An 11,376-nucleotide genomic window follows, 5' to 3' on the forward strand; every position below is an offset into this window, starting at 1 on the left:
CAGGCTGGAGATTATGACTTTGCCTAGTATCCACTCAAAGGGTGCCAGAACTAGATGGGTCTTAGGGGTTATAACCTCCTAACTCCTCATTCCACCAAAAGTCAACTGAGGCCAATAAAGGAAAAGATGTTTGCCACTCATAGATCTCCCATCTTCTACTTCAGGGCACCTTACACAATGAGCCTCATTTGGAGTCATTCATGCTTCAGCCTAAGGATGTGCCCTATATCACCTACCCCTACACACACACACACACACACACACACACCAGATCCCACTGGCCTCAGATTCCTGAGCACTGAAGCATTCATCTCCATCATGCCATCCCCAAAGCCAGCAACCCAGAAGAGCACACATCAGTATATGCGTTTGATTTGCTACCTCAGGGACTAATCCAGGTTGATGGGCTCTACCAAATGGATGTCCATCGCAGCCAGGCTCCCCGGATCACATCCTGTTTTAACTCAGGCCCAGAGACAGACCTGGTTGAACTACTTCAAATTACTTTCCCTTTACCTCAGCAAATTGCAGGTTGATCAAAAGGAAATGAACATCCTCATCCTTTTGGACACTTTCTGTAGGCTCCTGTCCACTGAAGGATGATGGCCATAGAGTTTCTCGATGAGACTCATAATCCCAGCTGTCTGATCACAAGGCCCGGAAGTCCAGCCTTCAGGTGTTGGACTGAAAGATGAACAAGTTCCAAGACTGCTCATGAAATGTGACTTTTTTGCCCACAAAAGGGGGCATTGTAAACCTGGTCAACAATATAGTTTTTGAGAGTTGATATCATGATTCTTCACGTGTGCCAAGACAGCAACTAATTTTTCCCCTATCTTTTTTTGCCAATAATCATTTGATTTTGCCTACGGATGACAGATTCATCAGCATACTGGCCCTTTCTTTGAACGTGTCAGAAGCGGTATTGGGAATAGACTTCATAGGATCTATCTTCTCGTCATCTCCTCCTCAACAAATGCCTCCTCGTATCCAATTTCCATGTGCAAGAATATTGGTTTTAACGTCTCAGCTTGGGATCCTTGATTTAAATCCCTGATTTATTTTTACTTCCATCCCCAGTGCCACTATGAGAGAGTTCAGACGTGTTTTCAAATGCATGGAGATGTCAAAGAAATTAAAGAAGAGGCAGATTTTTCATATCAGTCTGTTAAAGACTAATTACAACTGTGCTTTCCAGCAAACCAGTGATTGTAGGCTAATTTTCAGTTATGAAACAGAAACTGAGGTTAATGAGGCTAATTGTGTTTACCAGCATTTTCGAACAAAAGAAAAGAAGCCAACTCAATTTTGAGGAGAGTTCTTTGTCAGGAACAAATTGGGGAAAATTGCTACAGTTGTATCAGCGTTTCCTAAAACTGCTTAGTGCCCTGCTTGAGAAAGGAACATCCTTGAACACAAGCTAGCAGTCCAGAAAATCAAGTCCTTAGACAGCAAGGCTTCCTGGATCCAAAGGGCACTGCTGCATGAGAGTGATAACTGAAATCTTGAAAACAATGTGATGAAGAGAAATTCAAGTGGCCAGCCTTCCCTTCTGTTCCATTGTATGAGGTGGGAAGGCAGAAGGAATCATCACACGCTGATGTCTGATAAGCCAAGATCTGGCTTTGCTGACTTCTGAAGGTTAAGGGAGGTGGTCCAGGCAAGAAGCCACCTGGAAGGATACTGCATCCAGTTTGAGATGAATGTGATCCTGACATCGGGGTGAGGTGACTACAGTACAGACTGTCTAATGTTTGGGATTGCTCATGAACAATTCATCCATCCTTTCCAACAATTCTATCAGGCAAGAAGATTGGCTATAACAACCCCTAAGAAATGGCATCAGTCAAGAAGCCAGAGTTCCCTGAGTCCATAAATAGCTTACCATGTAACAGAACAAGTATTGACCGAATACCAAGTTCATGAAATAAAGAAAAATGCCTCTGTGATAAACTTTTGCTTTGGTCTGGAATTGGAGGCTGCAGAGACTGCTCAGATTTCCCATGTGGGCTTTGCCCACTTCCTCTGCAGGCTCCTCCCCTTCAATCATACCAGACCACAGAGCAGAGCTAGCTGTGCTCTGGACAAGGTTGATAAGTGGCCACCAACATCAGGTTACTTTGGTTCTAAATTTAGTTTCAAAGATCTCGGTGTCTCTAAAGAAGCTTCTCTATAGAGAGTCCTTTGGGAGCATTAGGCAGACTCTAGTGGAGTACAGCTTTAAAGAGGGCTGTAGCGTTTCGAAATGTATCAGGCGGTGCACTATGATTCTAAACACCAGGCCCTGATTTAAAGGAGGTCTTGGGTTCTTAATGTCAGATTGTTTGAAGTAACCAATCTATTGACCCATCATGGGTCATCATGACCCAGCCAAGGTTAATTAAGCCCGTGCTATGTCCCTGAGGAATAGAAGAGCTGGCACCAAGGGGGTTTACTCTCTGCCAGGGAGACCAGATCCACCATAGGTGACAAAATTAGGCATGAAACAAATTATATATTTTAAAAGACTGTCACATTATTAAATGCATCGTGTTAATTAAGTGCTGCAGTACCAGATACTGCACAAGTACTGAAAACAATCAGAAATCAAAGATTATTCACCATTGGCACCATCAGACGGGGGTCAAATGCAGCCCCTGTGGAGTCTCTTATCTCCAGTCATGGTCCCATTTTCCATAAGGTCCCCCAAACACAGGGTTTCAACTTTGCTTGGCACATACTTTGCCACACCTTACTGTTACACTTGTCCACTTCACCAATTCCTTCTTTAAATTGTCAGGTCTTCAGGGCAGGGACTCTAACCTCCCTTGATATTCTTCACAGCACACAACACTGACATACAGTAGGCACTCAAGAAATACTTACTACAATGAAAATGAAATAAGGTGAGTTATTTGTGTTTTCTTGAGATTGTGGGGGAAAGAGTTGTAGATAATAGGAAAAACAAGGCAGAGCCACAAGAGCTACCAGGATAAGGGTTTAGGTAAGAGAAAAAGCTGACTTTTTAAGAAAGGGAGAAAAGTCTGAGTGAACAGAAAGTAACAAACTTTGTGGATGAGTGGAGGGGTTGAGGTAGGGACCAAAAATGAAATATCCAACTATAGATACGGTGGAGAGAAGTTGAGACAGATTTTGGAGAAATTAGTTTAAGTATAAGAAGCTTAAGTTTGCCAAAATTCAATTCATTGATCTCTTACATCCCTTTCTGAAATGCATGAAGGTGATCCTGGGATGGCCTTTTATGAACTCAGAAAAATGTTTGTAGCTGCGAGCTTGCAAGTCTGGATGCTGGCTACCCTGGCCCTTTAGAGGCTGAAGGAGTAGGGTGCTTAGGTTAGCAAGAAAGGGTTCAAATTAACCCTATATACAGAAAGTGCCTTATCAAAAGTCAGGCCAAGATACTATTTATTGTTGGAATCCAGGTTGTGTCTATATGCACAAAATAACTTGGCTACCCTGATTAGTCTAGTCTGACTGTCATACTAATGTGGTCTTGGCTCTTAACATCTGAGTACCAGCTCACCAGAGTTGACAAGATTAATCAGTCACTTTCCATCGTGGTGGCTTTTCAGATGTTACAACCTGGGGAGGGCACAGATTTAACATTTGATTTTTCTGGTTTCCCATGGGATCCTCAGCCTCATTTCAGGAGTAGTCTGGTGAAAAACTACATAATCGTCTAGAGATGGTGTATCAGCTCCCTTTTCTGTGGTCACAGGCCACAGTGTGAACATCCCCATTCATGCAAAGGGCCATTTGGTCACAATGGGGCTTTGAGGTCACTTGAATTCTGACATTCTACTCAGTAATCTCTAGCACTCTCCACAGCAGCACTGGCCCATGGGTGGCTCCCAGTGGGCACAGAAACACAGCTCATTAACATTTCATGTCTATGAGATAACGGCATTTTGTTTTTGAATAGAAAACTAGTACAGAGTGGTACCCGAATTTCCCTATGTCTAGGCATTCTATGCACTATTGTTCGCAAAATTATTACAAAAAGATGCATTCTTGCTATTTTAGAGAAGAAGAAGGAAGTGGTGGAGGAGCAAGAAGCCACCCCTGCCTGCTGCCACCACCAGCAAAATGTAGCCTGATTGTTTTTCATATTTTCCAATCTAGTATTCTGGAAGACTCTCTAGTCTCCATCTTTCGACCTTTGGAAAAACATTCCAAAGGTTAAGAGAGAGGGATGAAAGTCTCCAGGGCAGTTCCAGCCCTTAGGCTCTTCATAACATGACCACTCTTGGCTTTGTGGCCTTGACTCCCAACTAGCCAGTCACTTCACACCACCTGTTGCTCCCCACACTTGCCCTGTGCTTTCTCTACTTTGTTCTCTCTGGCTGGGCTGCAGCTCTCCCACCCCCTGCCACGTGCCAGAAGTGCACAGCATTCTTGAAGGCCTGGCCCAAATACCATCTCTTCAGAGAGGTGGGCAGAGCTTGTCACTCCCTCCCCATCATGCCCACGCCATGATAGCTCACACACTTGTCATTACCTAATTTGTCACATGGTAGAAAAGCCAGTGTTTTGATGAATGCGTCCCTCTGCTTACTTGTGAACTAAGTAAGTATGGAATGGGCTTACCCTCCTGTACAGGGCTGGGGTGAAGCGTGCATTCAGAAATAATGTTCACTAAATAGGTAAGTTAAACAGTAAGGAAAAAAGGAAAGACCTCTCTATTTTTTTCATTTTCACCTGAGTGAAATACTTTCTAAATAAGACAAGGATACCATTTAGCACTCTGCACATTCTTCTATGGCCTAGACTATTCTTTGAGCATAGAACTAATGGCTTTAAACTAGTTTCAGAGGAATCTGGCAACAGATAGGACAGAAAGAGCCCAAGAAGACATAAATGAGGCCTAAGGGCACTCTTACTTCACCTGGGAACATAGAGAACAACTTTGCAGCCTTAAAAGAGTGGACTCATCTATTGCTCTGCATGTGTGTGTGTGTGTTTGTGTGTGTGTGTGTGTGTGTATGTGCTGATGTGCACAAATGAGGCACGCATGAGGGTAATGTGTGTATTTGGGGTAGGAGGCAGGGGATAAATGAGGGGTGTAGAGCAGAGGGAGGATAGATTGGAGTAGATAGGGTTAATAAGAGAAGATCCATAGAAAGCATTTACACATTGAAAATAATCATAACACAAATACCAAAATTTAAAAAATCTGCAGATTTCTAGAAACAACCTTAACCTTAATTATTTAAAAAGCAAATAAAAATGAATGCTTATTACTGTGAAATACATTATCTCACTCTTCTCCAAGTTATTGACTTTATTTCTTTTTCTTTAAATTCAATTTGCCAACATATAGTATAAAACCCAGTGCTCATCACATCACGTGCCTTCCTTAATGCCCATCATCTAGTTACCCCATCCCCCCACCCACCTCCCCTTCTGCAACCCTTAGTTTGTTTCCCAGAGTTAGGAGTCTCTCATGGTTTGTCCTCCTCTCTGATAACTTTATATCTTTATATGCTTTTATTTATTTATTTTAACCCCTGTCACCTACTTCATTCAACACCTCCACCTCCCCTCTAGTAAGCAATTTTATATGTTTTTATTGTTTCTGAAGATTTATTTATTCATTTGAGACAGAACGAACACACGTGATTACCTGCAAGAGTAGGAAGAGGGGCAAAGGGAGAGAATTCCAAGCAGAGCCTCCACGCTGAGGGCAGAGTCTATCACAAGGCTTGATCTCACCACCCATGAGATCTTGAGCCAAAAACAAGAGTCAGATGCTTAGCTGACTGTGCCACCCAGGTGTTTATATATTAAAAAATTAAGTGCTTTAATATTTTTAAATGTTAATTTTTGTCTCCCGGGTTAAAAACAGAGAGAATTCCTAGCTGTCTGGCTGAGCAGAGTTTTGTCTTATCAGCATTATGGAGGTAACTATTCAGCCCCAAGCAGGCCCAGACTCATGAAGGCCATTCTTGCCAACAAACAGGAAGCAAAATGTATTGATTTAATATTTGTGGAGAAGTGACTATAATAAGTCAGCATTTCCCAGGCCCACTGAGTTCCACAGTATAGAAAATCTGTCGATTTATAATTTGTAATACCATATATAAATGAACAGTTATAATTCCACTGTAAGATAATCCACCATCACTAATACACATCATTCAGTCAAATAAGATTATAGATGAGGGGTCCCTGGGTGGCTCAGTCGGTTGAGTGTCCAGCTCTTGACTTCGGTTCAGGCTGTGTTCTTGGGGTGTGAGATAGAGACTTGTACCCAGCTCCACGCTCAATGGGGAATCTGCTGCTCTCTCTGCCTCCCTCTCCTCCTCCCTTCCACTTGTGCTTGCTCTCTCTCTCTCTCTTTCAAGTAAATAAATAAATCTTAAGAAAAAGATTATAGATGAGTCCAACATGCTATAGAGGGTGAAAATTCATTAGGCCTAATTTATACTAATAGTTATACTATCAGGCTTTCTTTCTAGTTAAGAAACAAGGAGTTAAAGAGATGATTTCTACTTCACCCTACCAAAATATTTTCATCATTTCTCTAAAATTATTTGAATGGTTGCCTAAATTATTAAATTCTTTCTGTATGTGTAGCTATAGGTGAAAGCTTGTTTCCTCTGAAAATAAAATGCTTTCAGAAGCATTTTCTAGTGCTTTCTAAATAAGAGCCAAAAAAGAAAAAAATACCATACTTTGTTGGAAGAATATCTCAAGTTTAATTCAATTACAGAATCTCATGATTCAAAGGAACTTGAGAGATCATCTGATAGTAGCCTTCACTGAATTGTTGAATCCTAGACCAAGTGGGCATCAGCCTTTACTTGGTTGGTCTCATGACAAAAAGTACAAGACAGGGCGTCTCATTTGTTTCCTGAAAGTTCTTGTTTAAAGTTTTGAGTACAATCTGCCTCCTTGAAATTCAGTTCTAGTTCTACATAGTGGAGCCATACAAAAACTTCTAATTTTATATATCAGCTTTACCTACCACCTTCAGCCTTAAGTGGAATTAAAATTGTCAGGAGTATGCCACTCAAGCAGTCAAGTCATACTACCTGAGTGATAATACTCCTTTGTGAGAAAATTAGGGCAAGCTCATGGTCAGCACCAATAAGCCTTTGAGAATCTATATGGCTGCTCCATCCAATAGGGAAGCCATGGCCATATGTGATTTTTGAGTTCTTCTAATACAGCTGGTCTGATTTGAGACATGCAGTGTGTACAAAATACACAGCAGACTTTGAAGACTCATACATAAGAAGGAAAATATTATTTTTCCATATTGATTGCATGTTGAAAAGCATTATTTTGGATATGGATAAATAAAAATATTTTAATTAAAATTTATTTCACCAGTTTGTTTCCTACCTTCTTTAATACAGTTATTAGAGAATTTTAAATCTTCGATCCCCCAGTCACAATACTTTCACCATAGAAATTACAACAACAACTTATACCAGTATGTTATTATACATGCATGTGTGCATATGTATGTCTGTGTGTTTATGCATTTGCTTAATATCTGCCTCACTCATCAAGCATGATCTCCATGCAGGAGGAAACCACTTCGTTCACTTCTCTATTCCCAATACTTAGCACAGTACCTGGCATATCACAGCTACAAAAAAAAAAAAAAAAAATTGCATGTTTCAGCGAATTGTGTTCAGTAAATCCAGGACCAATTTGTGCTTCATTAGAGTCCTCAAACATGTAGTTCTGAGTGAGTTTAGAGTATTCAACTGAGGAGCCATATAAAAATTTGATATTTGATTGGACATTCTTGAGGACAAAGCCAAGACATGCTGCAAAATGTAGAGCAAGGGCCATGGCCTAGTAGGACTGGGGAAAGGCAGAAGCAGGCAAAGATAAAGCCAGAGCTAGGCTAGCCTTGCATTTGCCACACCCCGAGAGCTGTGCTGTCCTATAAAAATACAACGTATTTTTGTTTATAGAGGAAGCAACTTTGTATGTGAGTTTATAAAGGAAATCAGAGAGAGGATTTTTAAGAAGCAGCATTAAAGGGAAGATCTGGAAGGTAGGAAAGAGTCATTCAGATGGAAATGGGAAGGAACTTTTCAGCAGTGTAAGGCCTCACAGTGAAAAAGAGCTTGGCCACATTCAACTAATGGGGAGAAGGCCAGTGTAACTGGAGTATGAGAATCAGGAGGGAGCATGGGCATATTCTGGAGGCTGGAAAATGGAATCAGGAGCCATGTCAAAAAGCCCCATAAAATATGTTAAGAAATTTGGACCTTATACATATGCTATTGTGTTTCCTACAGGCTCAATAGTAACTTGGTGAAATCTATAGGTTATGTTTTTTTTTAAGATCATTTTAATGGCCATGTGCAGAATGGACTACAAAAGTCTAAGAAAGGAATCAGGGAGACCAGTACAATTATTTTGTCCAGAAAAAAAGATGTGGATGGGTGTTTAGACTTGTGGGAATGGAAACATAGAGCGTGGATGAACTCGAAATAAAGTCTATAGGACTTGGAACAAACTGGATAGAGTGTGTGATAAAAACATAGAGACAAGAAGTGCCCACCGGTTTCTGGCCTCAGCACTTGGAAAGATGAAGATGCAGGCACTGGGTGGAAGAGGGCAGATAAGGAGCGGTGAAGAGAAAGATCGAGAGTCACATTTAGAAAGTCCAAAGACTCTGTTCTTAGCATTTCGCACCCACTGTGATGAAAAGGTGTCAGGGAGAAGGTGGAGGTCAAGGGTATGTGAAGAGTGGCGAGTAATAATCATGACCCTCCTCACAAGTGGGATGAGCCATCTCTGTACCAAGCCTGTGTTTCCGAGAGGATTGTCTGACTCCCTGCCCAAGGGAACGCTTGCTCCTCTGACTGTGATAGAATTAAACCTGGTAGCACTGACACCATCCAGCAAGCTTTGAATTTGCCTTCAGACCTTTTTCTCAAATGTTTGTAAAAATGATTAGGAATTCTGAATGTAACAGTGAAGAGGCAGTATTAGGTAAAAGTGAAAATACTAGAAAGCCTCTTACTCATAAGCACGAGCCTCCTGGGAAGCTTATAAAAACCAGATCATTTTGTGTTTTCTGGTTGGTAAGAAGAGTAAATGCCTGCCTGGCATACCTGGAGGGCTTCCTAATCACCACGCTGCTGTACATAAAGGAGACCCTGTGAAAACTGCAAGTCCACTAGCCTCCCAGGAAATCAAATATGACTAAGCCTGTCGTGTCTTTCTTAGAGCCACAAAGAATGCTCCATGGGAAGAAGGAAGCAGTACAGAAGTTCAGTCAGATGGAAGGTGATGGAAGACTCTTAATGATGAAAAAAGGCAGGCACCACTCTATATGAAAAAGAAGATCCTCTCTGCGAGCCCATTGCCTGCCAAATCCAAAGTTCCTATGGGAAAGATGCCCCGCCACTTAGGTTCCTCTTGGCTTTTGTCCTTCTCAAATTCTTCAGCAAGATACCCCAAGTCCAAATTTTCATGTCTCCTGGAAAGAGAATGCCACCCACCCCCATACTTTCAGCAGACCAGTCCTCCACCCCACACATCCTGCCACCCACCTCATATTCTAGCCATAAGTATTATTCTAGAATCTCAGAATACATATGCTATTGTGTTTCCTACAGTGAGTTAAAATCTCCGGTTAACCGTGCTCTCAGTGTTCTACACATTCACATCTCTTAAGCAAATATTTTTTAAGTAAACAAAGATTATTTAAAATTGTCTACAAACTATTACAAAAGATGTCAAGCACACAATAAAGACTCATCATGTATGAAACAGTGCCAAGGAAAAGTGTTTCAAGGCAGACAAACTGACCTAAATTCACAGTCAATTGTTCTGTATTGTTAAGATTTCACTAATGATTGCATTTGTTCTGTCTTGTCAAGGTTGATCTGCCATTTATGCAATCCATTGATCTACAGACAAGAATTAATTACGGAATTCAAAAACTTCTGTCAAACTAAGGTTCTCTGTTTGAAAATATAATTTTCTTTTGTAGATCTTTGCTGGTGTCTTCTAAAATTGAAATTCAGAAGGTAACAACATGAGAGAGAAAGAAAGAAAAAGAGAACAAACTAGAAAGAGAAAAAGAAAATTGCTCCATACAAATCTATACTTGCCAAAAGGAATTTGAAAACTTATTACTTGTTTTATTTTCTACAATGAGCTCACATATATCACCTATCTAAAATGTTTCTTCAGCATCTTTTTTTTTTTTTTAGATTTTATTTATTTATTCACGAGAGACACACACAGAGAGAGGCAGAGACACAGGCAGAGGGAGAAGCAGGCTCCACGCAGGGAGCCCGACATGGGACTCGATCTGGGGTCTCCAGGATAACACCCCAAGCTGAAGGCGGCACTAAACTGCTAAGTCACTGGGGCTGCACTCTTCAGCATCTTTGTAGCAATAGTTTTCAGTAAAATTAAAATAAACCATTGCTCTTTAATTGTGTGCTTCACAAAAATAAATAAGGGGAAATACCATAAGCTGTTTTTTAAATAATCATAATTTCTAATCTGCTTTTAACATCACATTTTTTTTCCTACTCATCAAATAAAGGAAATAAATGGATGCCATTTTGGTTGTTTTTCCATCAAAGATGCTTATTTATTTACTTTTAACTTAATATTTATCCACGTTTCATATGCATGTAATAACAATCCAAGAGATAATGATAGAAAACAGGACTCCTTGTCTTCTGTCTCTTTACTCCAGTCCAGTATCTTTACTCCAATCTCAAATCTTGCCAGTTTTCAGCCATCCTGAGGTAATCACCATACCCCTGGAGATAGGCTTGTCACACCATGTCTCAATTTCTTAAATTTAGAAAATTTTCTACTGACTTCCAAATATGAAAGATGAGGATCTGAGTCATTTATGCTGCCCCCTTCTCTTCTGTTCTCAGTATTTGATAGTTAAATTTGTTTTAAAAAATTCCCAGTGTTTCCTTTGTAGCTTTAAATGCTCTATTTGTTGTCCCACTGAATTTCAGCATATTTCTTGATACTCTGCTTGTAAGGGGAGGATATTTGCGTCCTACCTATGTCTCCACCCTCTCTCCTACTCTCTACATCCCCCTCTCAGTCACCCACACATTGGCATTTCCAGTGTCACATTTGCATTTTGTGTTGCAACCACAAGCAAGTGTGCTTTATTCACAAACTGATAATAAACATGAAACATAACAACAAGGAAAACCTGTTAACATTATTTTGATTGTGTAGATTTTGTTCCTTGCAGTGTTAAAGAGCACACCAGGATTATATTCTTTCTTCCAGATCTCACCTCCGGATCTCTGAGTCATTGGTAGAAAATTTCTAGCATCAAAGTTAAAAGGACTTTATTCCATTATACTCAATCAATTACATAAAATCAAGTATTCTACTTTGCTCCACAGTGGGACC

The 11,376-nt window shown here is 40.5% G+C and overlaps 1 protein-coding gene across 50 annotated transcripts in view; it reads right to left on the reverse strand.

Annotated features, from left to right (window-relative positions):
* The window catches only part of LOC112675976 (uncharacterized), a 48,891-nt gene extending 45,144 nt beyond the window's left edge, over nucleotides 1–3,747 (reverse strand). For 26 of the 50 annotated variants that reach the window (XR_004810863.2, XR_007407373.1, XR_004810862.2 and 23 more), the window contains exons 1-2: nucleotides 3,524–3,747; nucleotides 517–684 (exon numbers count right to left, since the gene is read on the reverse strand). Coding sequence is in view for 3 of the 50 variants with exons in the window: in XM_025472892.3 (XP_025328677.1) it covers nucleotides 2,602–2,613 (12 nt within the window). In the remaining 47 variants the exon portion in view is untranslated. Of the gene's footprint in view, nucleotides 1–516; nucleotides 758–2,601; nucleotides 2,865–3,523 lie in introns of all 50 variants that reach the window. The other 24 variants (XR_003146205.3, XR_003146208.3, XR_007407374.1 and 21 more) reach the window with 5 other exon arrangements.
* Nucleotides 3,748–11,376: the final 7,629 nt, after the last annotated feature.

Source organism: Canis lupus, chromosome 30 (genome assembly GCF_003254725.2).
Source record: "Canis lupus dingo isolate Sandy chromosome 30, ASM325472v2, whole genome shotgun sequence".
Classification (NCBI taxonomy): Eukaryota; Metazoa; Chordata; class Mammalia; order Carnivora; family Canidae; genus Canis; species Canis lupus.